The sequence below is a fragment of the Ovis aries genome, chromosome 25 (assembly GCF_016772045.2).
Source record: "Ovis aries strain OAR_USU_Benz2616 breed Rambouillet chromosome 25, ARS-UI_Ramb_v3.0, whole genome shotgun sequence".
Lineage (NCBI taxonomy): Eukaryota > Metazoa > Chordata > Mammalia > Artiodactyla > Bovidae > Ovis > Ovis aries.
In genome coordinates this window covers 23,242,805-23,256,271 of record NC_056078.1, presented here as the reverse complement: position 1 = coordinate 23,256,271, position 13,467 = coordinate 23,242,805, and the positions used below count along the sequence as shown (strand labels likewise).

General features: G+C 38.5%; 1 protein-coding gene across 9 annotated transcripts in view; it reads left to right on the top strand.

The window, feature by feature from the left end:
* CTNNA3 (catenin alpha 3) overlaps window positions 1–13,467 on the top strand; it is a 1,860,557-nt gene that overhangs the window by 175,240 nt on the left and 1,671,850 nt on the right. For all 9 annotated transcript variants that reach the window (XR_009598595.1, XR_009598596.1, XM_004021400.6 and 6 more), the window contains exon 5: window positions 81–200. Coding sequence is in view for 7 of the 9 variants with exons in the window: in XM_004021400.6 (XP_004021449.1) it covers window positions 81–200 (120 nt within the window). In the remaining 2 variants the exon portion in view is untranslated. The remainder of the gene's footprint in view (window positions 1–80; window positions 201–13,467) is intronic.

The window sequence follows — 13,467 nt, the reverse complement described above, 5'->3', positions numbered from 1 at the left end:
CCGTTTGTCTGTGTCAGCTGGTTAGGAATTTGAGAAAAATCTGCTGCTATCCTAATGATTTACTTTGTTTTTGATTTCAGTTTCAAAGGACGTTTGAATCTCTTAAAAATGTTTCCAACAAATCTGACCTCAAGAAAACCTACCAGAAGCTTGGGAAGGAGCTTGAAAATCTGGACTATTTAGCCTTCAAACGTCAGCAGGTAGGAGTCAGAGCTCTCCTTGGTGGAGGATATGAACACTTTAAGTCTTCTCACCTTTCTGCCTGTCAGAGGTTTAGGTGGGTCTGGGGAGACTTATATTCTAATGCTTGAGGCAGAAATAAGTTGTGCTGTGTGGTGCTGACCTGCTGTGTTCATACTTTTTTTTTTTTTTTTTTTGCAGCATTCAGCATCGTCCTTGCTTTTAGATGTGCACTTTGGGGGTTTCCATGTATGTCCTTATACCTTTCTTAAAGAAAACTCCTGCTGGCTTGTGAGGGTTCAGCTATCCTTTGACAAAGGATGCTTTAGTGACATAAAGGGAACATCTATGTGGCTTGAATAGAAGGCTTTTATATTTGACAGGGGGATACGTGAGGAGAAAAACTACCTCAAGATTGAGAAAGGATGTGAATGTACATACAGAATTAAAGAAGGGAATCATAAATATGCCAATTTTTTTTTTTTTTTTGGCTTAGTTTAGCTTTTGTTTTCTTGTTTGATCTCTGAAGCTTAGTAAGTTCGCCAAATGTGTAAGGTTGAAGGAAAACATGCTTTACAAACGCAAGTGTTTTAGCCTCTTTGTATAGACCACTAGACAAATCAGAGCCCAAATAGAATTTTATAGCGTTGCTTTTAGAATTGGTATTTTGTAGTATTAATAATCATTAAATTCTCTGTAGTTTGTAAGATATTGCTATAGTAGGTAGCTACTTTTCCCAAACTGGATCTCATCCAGGTTTTCACAGCCACTAGGTGTCAGGATTGTCAAGCTTTTACTTGGGCTGACTGTTTATTCCAATCAGAACAACCAGTTAAATGTTTAAATTATGTTGCATGAAATTTGGGAATGTGCTCAGTGATAGATAGCATCTAGAAAAATGAATAAGTGTCTGACTTGCATGGCCAGGCGTTGAGTCCATTACTTACGAGACTTGCCTGTTATTCTGGCAGATGGTGTGGCTTTCTTGATATTGCCTAATTTACAAATTTAGCATCTTTTGAAAGGGGGATTTTGAAGTAATATGTCCTATGTAAACTTTATGAAGTCAACATGGTATGGTCTAGAAATAGCGTCTTGAAAAGAGAATTGTGTTCTAGGGTTTGCCTTATCACAGATATTACATGGGTATTTAACCTTCTCATGGTCTTATTTTCCTTGCTTTGAAGAGTGTTTTGGGGCAAATGCAGTATCTCTGCACATACCTAATTCATATGAAAAAGGATACCATATCCATTTATTTCTTTATTCTTGTATTAGTGATGGCCTATGTGTTAACACACGTAAAAGAAGCAGTCACAGTTACTGAGAACTACTCCAGGAAGCTCCCAAATGATACTGCTTAAAATTCATGCTGTGAATCACTGCTCCAGCTTATGTAGTTTAGTAGAATTTTGTTTCCAAGAGCCATATTTTACCATTGGGGGGTATTGGAGTTGGCAGGCAGTAGTCACTGTCCTCTTCTCTTATCCTTTCTCATTAGCACATTTTCAGTGATTAGATTCCTACATTAGCTAATTGTGAATCTGGAAAATTGTGAATACTTCAAGAGCAGAAAGGCAGAACTCTGGGAGAACGGCATTGAAAACAGACAAGTGGAGTGCATGTGTATGTGAGGGAAAGATGGACACTTAGGTGTTTGTATATGTATACATATGTGTATGCATATGTAAATCATATATGCTGTTTATTAGATGACAACTGTATGCCACATAGTGTGATTAGAACATTTATGGATTAGATCATTAAATGCTTATAACAATATAATGAGATTGGCTTCACCATTTTACAGTTGAGAAAATTGTTTAGAGAGTTAAGTAACTTGCCTAAGGTCATTGGAGAAGTAAAGCTGACCTTCCAGTAGAAATCAGTCTGACTCCAAACCTGGGCTGTCCCCAATATCCCTGCAGAGAGACAAACTGGAGGGATAATAAAGTGAGGCATTCTAGGTATGTGGTATGAAGGCAGTTTCAGGAGAGGCCAGATCTGGGACTTAAAGAGACATTTGAAAAGGGACTTCTGATGAGAGGCAGAAAACAGGGGCAGTTCTTTCCTCCTCTCTCTCATACAAATTGTTCAATATATACAAAAACCCAAAAGGACTTTTGAAAGAATATCTTCAGACAGCTAAGAAAACATGTAAAACTCGATTTTTTAATGTTTATTATTTTATTTGGCTGCATTGGGTCTTAGTTGTGGCACGTGGGATCTTCACTGCATCATGCGAAACTTCATTGTGGCCCAGTCTCTCTAGTTTGGTGTGAGAGCTCAGTTTCTCCGTGGCATGGGATCTTATTAATAGCTCCCTGACCAGGGATTGAACCCACATCACCTGCATTGCAGGGTGGATGATTAACTACTGGACAACAAAAGAAGTCCCTAAAAGTTTATTTTTGTAGTCTTGGAGTGTTATATCTAGTAATTCTAGTCCAAGAAAATTTATTCGCATAAGGCAGTTTTTTAAACTTGAAATGTCAAATTCTTACAAAATGAACTTACCTGCATGCATAGCATATTGTCAACCCTTTGTTTTACTTGGTTCTGTCTTTCCCTGTATCTAGTGATCATATTTTTTTTTTTCCTGTCTGGAAAAGATGGAAGGGGAATTGGAGTGAAGTGGTCAGAAAAAGGATGGTAGAGTAGAAAGTCAGGGATCAAAGAGTAACAAAAAAAAGAGGGAAAGGGGGTTTTAGGAATAAGATGAGAGGGACAAAATGTTGGAGATGAAACTATACTTGGTTTTATATTATAAGCATTTAGTAGGTTAAAGCATTGGTTTCTGAAGAATTTTTTAAAAAAAGTCTCAAAATAGAAAAAGGGAAAATAAGAGGATTGCAAGAAGACATACTGAACAAGGGAGGTGGCAGGGAAAAGACAAACTTTATTTCCCATTAGCTTCCAAATGTATCAAAGCTTCCTAGAAATTTGTAATATTAACCCAGTTCTTCTGTACCAAAGCCACAGAGGTATTGTGTTTACTGGATGGGCAGGGTTTAAACAGTCAGAATATTAGCTTTTTTCTGACTTGGTGGGATTTGCTTTCATGTCCCGTCCTTGCTTACTTGCTTAGTCATGTCTGACACTTTGAGACCCTATGGTCTGTAGCCCACCAGGCTCTTCTGCCCGTGGGATTTTCCAGGCAATCATACAAGAGTGGGTTGTCATGCCCTCCTCCGGGGGATCTTCCTGACCCAGGGATCGACACATGTCTCTGTCTCCTGCATTGGCAGGCTGATTCTTTACCACTAGGGCCAGCAGGGAAGCCCTAGCCTACATCCCTACTCCCTGTAATGTCCCCCAAACCTATAAACACACTATACGTTTCTCCTACTGGAAAAGATTCAGGTCTCTGTAAAACTGTCGTTCAGCAAGAAAGCTTCTGCCTTATAAGGCAGGATGCTTTGTACCAGAGAATTAGTCATGCTTTGTTCCCTGGTCCAGCCATATTTAGCATTTCTTTTTGTGACAGAACGTAAGCTCCATAAGGGCAGGACCTTGTCTGTCACCTTCAATGCTGTATCTTCTGCAGTGCTCACAGCAGTATCTGACCCATGACAAATAATCAATAAATACTTGTTGGTACTTTTATCACTATCAAGAGGGAAGTATGCCAAAAGTTTTGGCCTCAGATTATAGGCAACTAAAATTGATATGTTTTACTGCACGTTTAAAATACAGAAGGATATTAACCCTTAGGCTTCCTGGATGCCAAACGCTGATATATTGCTTCTTGCCATATGTCTTATTTAGGTTTTCTCCTAATATATTCCATTTTCCATCTATTTCTTTAAATGAACACAAAACATCAAGGCTACCTTATCTATGTATTAAGAATTCCCAATGAACTATAATTATTTTCTTGGAGTCTTTCATTAGATTTTATTTTATGTCCCTTTCTATGATGTTTTAAAGATCATTTTGAGAGATTTCTCTCCCTGAGCCAGATATGACCCAGGAATACTTCGCTCTATTCTTTTACCATTTTTTTTAATGTGAATTGGGGGCAATGGTTATAGTGCTTTGTCTCCTACGTGTAGATTAGCTTTGCCCTTCCTTTCCTTTTGTTTCCTTTCCTTTCCTTTCCTTCTCGCTCTCCTCTCCTGGTGGTTTTTCCAGGATGAATCTGTCTGAAGTTAATGGATGCCAAAGTCTTATTAACCGAAGAATCTGGAGACTTTGAGTTTTTACTATATCTGGAGATGCAATCTTCGAGTTTATCTTCTTAGACTGCTTGGTTTTTATACTCCTGGTCGATGATATATAAAAGTGGTACTAGCAAGATTGAGCTATTATGGAGAACCAGGTTGATGTATTAATTTGAGAGCTTATAAATAAAGAAATTTTCTTGGGTGTTTGCTTTTTGGAATAAAATAAAGTTTGATATTCTGGTGGTGATTTAGTTGCTGAGTTGTGTCTAACTCTTGCGACCCTGTGAACTGTAGCCAGCCAGGCTCCTCTGTCCATGAGATTTCATAAGCAAGAATACTGGAGTGGGTTGCCATTTCCTTTTCCAGGGGATCTTCAAAACCCAGGGATAAAACCTGGGTCTCTTGCACTAAAGGTGGTCTCCTGCATTGCAGGCAGATTCTTTACCAACTGAGTCAGCAAGGAAGTCCTATTAATACTTATAATATTAAAAATAACATTATAAGACACATCCTGTTTCCAGAGGCTTCTGAGGTCCTTTGGTATAAAGTTGACATTATTAAGTTGAACTTTTTGTAGACTAAAGCGCATTTACACACTGATCAGAAAATATATAACATTAAAATGTACTTCAGATACATATTCATGTTGGAACACATCAGGATCTCTGAATTCCCTCTTGTCTCCCTGATCATGGCATGCTATTCTTGCCTTCTGAACTTTTCACAGCGTTCATAAACTTGATGTTTATAATATCTAGCCCTTTTATATTTACTTAATTAATGACTAATCTTCCTTTAAAGCCAAACTGAAATGTCTTCCTTATGACACTTTATCCTATGGCTTTCAGTCAGTATGTAAACTTCCTTCTTTGTCATTCTTAGCTTTTATCAATGTCATGCAATTTAACATCTGAATGATTCAACATTCATTGAAGATCCTCGTAATACAAGTTAAAGTGTGGGCCTGTGGTCAACCAAATCTTGTTAGATTATTTATACTGTTTTAGGCACTGTAGTTTCTTCTTTTAAAAGATTAGGAAAGTAATACCTAACTTATAACCTGTTTTGATTAGCAATATATAAAGTGTAAAGTACATCAGTTCAGTTCAGTTTAGTCGCTAAGTTGTGTCCGACTCTTTGTGACCCCATGAATCGCAGCACGCCAGGCCTCCCTGTCCATCACCAACTCCCGGAGTTCACTCAGACTCACGTCCATTGAGTCAGTGATGCCATCCAGCCATCTCATCGTCTGTCGTCCCCTTCTCCTCCTGCCCCCAATCCCTCCCAGCATCAGAGTCTTTTCCAATGAGTCAATTCTTCACATGAGGTGGCCAAAGTACTGGAGTTTCAGCTTCAGCATCAGTCCTTCCAAAGAAATCCCAGGGCTGATCTCCTTCAGAATGGACTGGTTGGAACTCCTTGCAGTCCAAGGGACTCTCAAGAGTCTTCTCCAACACCACAGTTCAAAGGCATCAATTCTTCGGCGCTCAGCTTTCTTCACAGTCCAACTCTCACATCCATACATGACCATTGGAAAAACCATAGCCTTGACTAGACGGACCTTTGTTGGCAAAGTAATGTCTCTGCTTTTCAATATGCTATCTAGATAGGTCATAACTTTTCTTCCAAGGAGTAAGCGTCTTTTATATTCATGGCTGCAATCACCATCAGCAGTGATTTTGGAGCCCCCCCAAAATAAAGTCTGACACTGTTTCCACTGTTTCCCCATCTGTTCCCCATGAAGTGATGGGGCCAGTAGCCATAATCTTCATTTTCTGAATGTTGAGCTTTAAGACAACTTGTTCACTCTCCTCTTTCACTTTCATTAAGAGGCTTTTTAGTTTCTCTTCACTTTCTGCCATAAGGGTGGTGTCATCTGCATATCTGAGGTTATTGATATTTCTGCCAGCAATCTTGATTCCAGCTTGTGTTTCTTCCAGTCCAGCATTTCTCATTATGTGCTCTGCATAGAAGTTAAATAAGCAGGGTGACAACATACAGCCTTGACGTACTCCTTTTCCTATTTGGAACAACCAGTCTGTTGTGCCATGTCCAGGTCTAACTGTTGCTTCCTGACCTGCATACAGATTTCTCAAGAGGCAGGTTAGGTGGTCTGGTAATCCCATCTCTTTCAGAATTTTCCACAGTTTCTTGTGATCCACACAGTCAAAGGCTTTGGCATAGTCAATAAAGCAGAAACAGATGTTTTTCTGGAACTCTCTTGCTTTTTCCATGATCCAGCAGACGTTGGCAGTTAGATCTCCAGTTCCTCTGCCTTTTCTAAAACCAGCTTGAACATCTGAACGTTCACAGTTCACATATTGCTGAAGCCTGGCTTGGAAAATTTTGAGCATTACTTTACTAGCATGTGAGATGAGTGCAATTGTGTGGTAGTTAGAGCATTCTTTGGCATTGCCTTTCTTTGTGATTGGAATGAAAACTGACCTTTTCCAGTCCTGTGGCCACTGCTGAATTTTCCAAATTTGCTGGCATATTGAGTGCAGCACTTTCACAGTGTCATCTTTAAGGATTCGAAATAGCTCAATTGGCATTCCATCACCTCCGCTAGCTTTGTTTGTAGTGATGTTTTCTAAGGCCCACTTGACTTCACATTCCAGGATGTCTGGCTCTAGGTGAGTGATCACACCATCATGATTATCTTGGTCGTGAAGATTTTTTTGCACAGTTCTTCTGTGTATTCTTGCCACTTCTTTTAATATCTTCTGGTTCGGGCAGGTCGATACCATTTCTGTCCTTTATCGAGCCCATCTTTGCGTGAAATGTTCCCTTGGTATCTCTAATTTTCTTGAAGAGATCTCTAGTCTTTCCCATTCTGTTGTTGTCCTCTATTTCTTTGCACTGATGGCTGAGGAAGGTTTTCTTATCTCTTCTTGCTGTTCTTTGGAACTTTGCATTCAAATGCTTATATCTTTCCTTTTCTCCTTTGCTTTTCACTTCTCTTCTTTTCACAGCTATTTGTAAGGCCTCCTCAGACAGCCATTTTGCTCTTTTGCATTTCTTTTCCATGGAGATCGTCTTGATCCCTGTCTCCTGTACAATGTCATGAACCTGTACAGTGTCACAAGTCTGACACAATGTGGTCTGCTGGAGAAGGGAATGGCAAACCACTTCAGTATTCTTGCCTTGAGAACCCCATGAACAGTATGAAAAGGCAAAATAATAGGATACTGATAGAGGAACTCCTCAGGTCAGTAGGTGCCTAATATGCTACTGGAGATCAGTGGAGAAATAACTCCAGAAAGAATGAAGGGATGGAACCAAAGCAAAACCAAACCCAAGTTGTGGATGTGACTGGTGATAGAAGCAAGGTCTGATGCTGTAAAGACCAATATTGCATAGGAACCTGGAATGTCAGGTCCATGAATCAAGGCAAATTGGAAATGGTCAAACAGGAGATGGCAAGAGTGAACATCAACATTCTAGGAATCAGTGAACTAAAATGGACTGGAATGGGTGAATTTAACTCAGATGACCATTCTATCTACTACTATGGGCAGGAATCCCTTAGGAGAAATGGAGTAGCCATCATGGTCAACAAGAGTCTGAAATGCAGTACTTGGATGCAATCTCAAAATGACAGAATGATCTCTGTTCGTTTCCAAGGCAAATCATTCAATATCACAGTAATCCAAGTCTATGCCCCAACCAGTAACATTGAAGAAGCTGAAGTTGAATGGTTCTATGAAGACTTACAAGACATTTTAGAACTAACACCCAAAAAAAGATATCCTTTTCATTACAGGGGACTGGAATGCAAAAGTAGGAAGTCAAGAAACACCTGGAGTAACAGGCAAATTTGGCCTTGGAACATGGAATGAAGTGGGGCAAAGACAAATAGAGTTTTGCCAAGAAAATGCACTGGTCATAGCAAACACCCTCTTCCAACAACACAAGAGAAGACTCTACACATGGACATCACTAGATGGTCAACAGTGAAATCAGATTGATTATATTCTTTGCAGCCAAAGATGGAGAAGCTGTATACAGTCAACAAAAATAAGACCAGGAGCTGACTGTGGCTCAGATCATGATCTCCTTATTGCCAAATTCAGACTTATATTGAAGAAAGTAGGGAAAACTACTAGAACATTCAGGTATGACCTAAATCAAATCCCTTATGATTATACAGTGGAAGTGAGAAATAGATTTAAGGGCCTAGATCTGATAGATAGAGTGCCTGATGAACTATGGACGGAGGTTCGTGACATTGTAAAGTACATATATGCTTTAAATCCTTTAAAATACATAAAGAAATCAATATTTTAGGGACTTAGCATTGTGCCTGGCATGTGGTTAGTATAAGTTGTAGCTATTATGGTGTTGTTTTTGTATAATTCTCATCAGTCTTCATCCTAGATGGTTGGTAAGTTCCATAAGGATGTGCTCTCTTTCATATACTTTTGTACTTCACATAGGGTTTAGCACTGTTTTGAACATATGGGATATAATGGTTTTGGACATATGTAGCAGTGATTAGTGATCGCTGTCATAGAAAATGATACCTTTTGAAAAGGGAATTGCAGTATTTGGTTCTAATGTGTGTGTGTATGCGTGTGTGTGTATGTGTGTGTGTTGTTTTAAATATGTATATTTTATTGAAGTATAGTTGACTTACAATGTTTCAGATGCACAGCAAGGTGATTAAGTTATATAAACACACATATATTATTTTTGAAAATTTTTTCCATCATAAGTTATTGCACGATATTGACTATAGTTCCCTATTCTATATAGTAAACCTTTGTTGCTTGTTGCATATCTATTTTTTAATTAGAAATCTAGCATTCTATTCATACTAAGTCAAACAAATGGAATAAAAATGTCCTAATTTTTTTATTTAGGCAAAAATTCATAGATTTTCTATAATATATATTGTATATATAAATATGTATAAATCACTTTTCTACTACACTTGATAAAGTCTTGAGAAAGAACATAAAAACAAAAAAGAGAAGAGATGGATAAATTGGAGAACATAAACTCTATGAAGGGACTTCCCTTGTGGCTCAGAGGGTAAAGTGTCTGCCTACAATGCAGGAGACCCAGGTTCAATCCCTGGGTGGGGAAGATCCCCTGGAGAAGGAAATGGCAACCCACTCCAGTACTCTTGCCTGGAAAATCCCATGAACGGAGGAGCCTGGTAGGCTACAGTCCACAGGGTCACAAAGAGTCAGACATGACTGAGCCACTTTACTTCAAACTAAATGAAATGGGAGCACTGAATATGAAATAGAAAGTGTGAAATAAACTAGATAAAAGTAGAAGATCCTCATATAGTCCAGTTGTTTTTAAACATGACTACTCATTAGAAACATATCTGGAACTCTGGAGAAAAAAAACAATACTTGAGCATTTGTATTTTTCAAAAATTTTCAAGATAATTCTGATATGTTTCTAGATTTTAAAAACTGATTACAGGTTTTTATGGTCGATACTAGTTTTGGTGGCATAGAGTTCTATTTTTCTGTTGACCAATCATGATACAGTGGTATTAAGTGAATAATAGTTATGTAATCACAATAGTAAAAGATGTTTGTCAGTTTTCACAATCAATAGCCAGACAAAAAATAAAAGATAATTATAATTGCAAGTCATAATGGGAACATCATTAACTTAACAATATAAAATAATTACATACAATTTGGGGTCAGGCAGAGTGATGTGGTGAGTGGAAGTGCATACGTGCACATGTTTGCATCCACCCAGCCAGTCTATGTCTTTTGGTTGGTACATTTAATCCATTTTCATTTAAGGTGATTATTGATACGTATGATCCAGTTACCATTTTCTTAATTGTTTAGGGGTTATTTTCTGTAGGTCTTTCTTTCTCTTGTGTTTCCTGCCTAGAGAAGTTCCTTCAGCATTTGTTGTAAACCTGGTTTGGTGGTGCTGAATTTTCTTAACTTTTGCTTGTCTGGAAAGCTTTTGATTTCTCTGTCAAATCAAAGGAGAGTCTCGCTGGGTAGAGTTTGTGGTTGTAGGTTCTTACCTTTCATTGCTTTAAATATGTCATGCCATTCCCTTCTGGTTTGTAGAGTTTCTGTTGAGAAATCACTGATAGCCTGATGGGAGTTCCTTTGTATGTTACTTGTCATTTTTCCCTTGTTGCTTTTAATATCTCTGTCTTTCATTTTTGTCAGTTTGATTACTATGTGTCTCAGTGTGTTCCCCTTTGGGTTTATCCTGCCTGGGACTCTCTGTGCTTCCTGGACTTGGCTGACAATTTCTTTTCTCATGTTTGGGAAATTTTCAGCAATTATGTCTTCAAATATTTTCTCAAGTCCTTTCTTTCTCTGTCTTTTCTCCTTCTGGGACCCCTATAATGCCAATGTTGGTGCATGTAATGTTGTTCCAGAGGTCTCTCAGTCTTCCTTTCTTTTCATTCTTTTTTCTGTATTCTGTTTTGCGGCAGTGATTTCCACCATTCTGTCCTCCAGGTCATTTATCTGTATTCCTGCCTCAGTTATTCTGCAATTGATTCCTTCCAGTGTATTATTCACCTCTGTTTGTTTGTTCTTTAGTTTTCCTGGGTCTTTGGTGAACATTTCTTGTATCATCTCAACCTTTGCCTCCATTCTTTTTCTGAGATCCTGGATCATCTTCACTATCATTATTATGAATTCTTTTTCTGGAAGGTTGCCTATCTCAATTTCATTTAGTTGTTTTTTTTTTTTGATTTTATCTTGTCCCTTCATCTGGGACATAAATTTCTGCTTTTTCATCATAATTAACCTTCTGTAATATGGTTTCTGTTTTAGCTGCTGTGAGACTGTGCTTCTTCTGTCTGCCCTCTAATGGATGAGGCTAAGAGGCTTGTGTAAGCTTCTTGATGGGAGGGACTGGCAATGGGAAAAACTGGGTCTTGCTCTGGTAGGCAGGGCCTTGTTCAGTAAAGCTTTAATCCAATTATCTGGTGATGGGTGAAGTTGCACTCCCTCTCTGGTAGTTGTTTGGCCTAAAGTGGTAACCCAGCCCTGGGGTCTACAGGCTCTGTGGTATGATAAATAGTGAACTCCAATAGGGTTTACACCAAGGGGGACCTTCCAGTGTCCCCATCCCTGTGGTGAACCCCTGCTGACCCATGCCTCCACAGGAGGCCCTCCAACACTAGCAAATAGTTTTGGTTCAGTCTCCTGTGGGGTCACTGCTTCTCTCCTCTGGGTCTTGGTGCACCCAAAGTTTTTTTTTTTATGCCATCCAAGCCTGGAGTTTCTGTCTCCCCCAGTCCTCTGGAAGGCCTGTACTCACATCCTGCTGGCCCTCAAGGCCAGATTCCCTAGGGATTCCCAGTCCCTTTATCAGATCCCCAGGCTGGGAAGCCTGATGTAGGGTTCAGAACCTTCATAATAGTGTTGGAACTTCTTTGGTATCATTGTTCTCCAGTCTGTGGGTCACTCACCCAGTGGCTATGGGATTTTATTTTGTCATGAATGTGCCCCTCCTACTGTCTTGCTGTGACTTCTTCTTTTGCCTTAGGACATGGAGTATCTTTTTCTGGTGGGTTCCAGAGTCCTCCTGTCGATGGTTGTTCAACAGCTAGCTACAATTTCGGTGCTCTTGCAGGAGGGTATGAGTGCACGTCCTTCTGTTCCACTATCTTGAACTGGAAACCCTAATGTGTTCTTGAGGTAGTGTCTTTTGTTGGGTAGTAAAATTAAGGTACTGAGGATTGTGTCGTGATTATCTGTGACAGAAGTAGTGTATTAGACCTAATGTTCTGACTCAGCTCAAACTCATGTAATAATTACAACACATGTACCTAAACTTCCCTTGTGGTTCCAAGTAGTATCATTCAGTAAAATACTGTTCTCTCTTTAGTGATGATGTTCAGGAGTTGAACACTGCCTTTTTCTTTTACTGAGCTGAGTGAGTTAATTCCTTTAGATAACTCCAAAACCTGAAGCGTGAGAGAAATAAATCAGATGAATTTTATGTAGGAAAAAAGACGGCAAGTTAATACCTTGCATTAAGAAATAAAATCCTAGATAGATAATGACTGACCACATAGAAAAGACTCCTAGGCTTACCCTGGAACTCAAGAATTCTGGGGGACACCAGACAGCAATGTAGGGTTCTTGTGAAATCAATGCTTAGCAAAACAAAACAGATAGTTTTTAGGCTGGTTGTTTTTGTGCTATAGCACATAGAGTAGAAGAAGTTGATAAATTTTAAGTATTAGTCTTTAGCCATATAAAGGCTTATAGAAATAAAAATATTATGGATCATCTTGGATAAGGGGATATTCAATGATATTGCACTGGGGGTTGTCTATCTGTAAGGACAGTGTAAGGGAAAACTAACTTCCCATTTTTGTTAACATTAAAATGGAAGTTGTAAATATATTTTACCTAAGAACTTTAAAAATAAAGTGCACATGCACCTGGGATTACTTAGATGCAGTCTAAGAAAGAGTGTAATGGGAGCTGAATGAGTGTTATGAGGAGGTGCTAACCTTCTAGGAAGAGAGTTCTATAAGCAATAGATTCACTTCATTGGCCTTTGTTGGGTGAAATATGTTAATAGATCAATTGGGAGAAGATCCTTCTCTTACTTATTCTGTAATTAATCCAAATCTCTTGAAAGAGTTCTGATTGAATTATTCGCTTTAAGAGTAAGTGAACCAAAAACTGCTGCATTAAAAATATTTATGTCTATCTTAGATGGTATTCTGTTTCTTATTTGCCATATCAAGTGAAATGGTTATTTATGCCACTTATAAAACTGTTTCTGGAGATTCCAAAGCATTTCAGACATCATTTAAAAACTGAACAGATATTGAAAATGTTGGATTATAGTACAGTGTGCTACAAAAAAGTTCAAACAGTCCAAATATGCTTTACTCTGTCCACTGCATATGCAATTCTGTTTTTACTCAATTGCACATAGCTGTTTGTCTCACAGGGAAAAAAAAGATGGCATTAAATTTATTCTTCAGTTTTCTGATTCAGAGAGAAGTTTGGGTGCATCATTCAAGGTCGTCTTGAGTCAGTAGCAGATTCAAAATTAATATTCACATTTCCTAACTTCTAGCTTATTGCAATAGCCATTCAACTATTTTTACTCCTTCATAAACTGCAGATCTTTATAAGGTGATTTCATT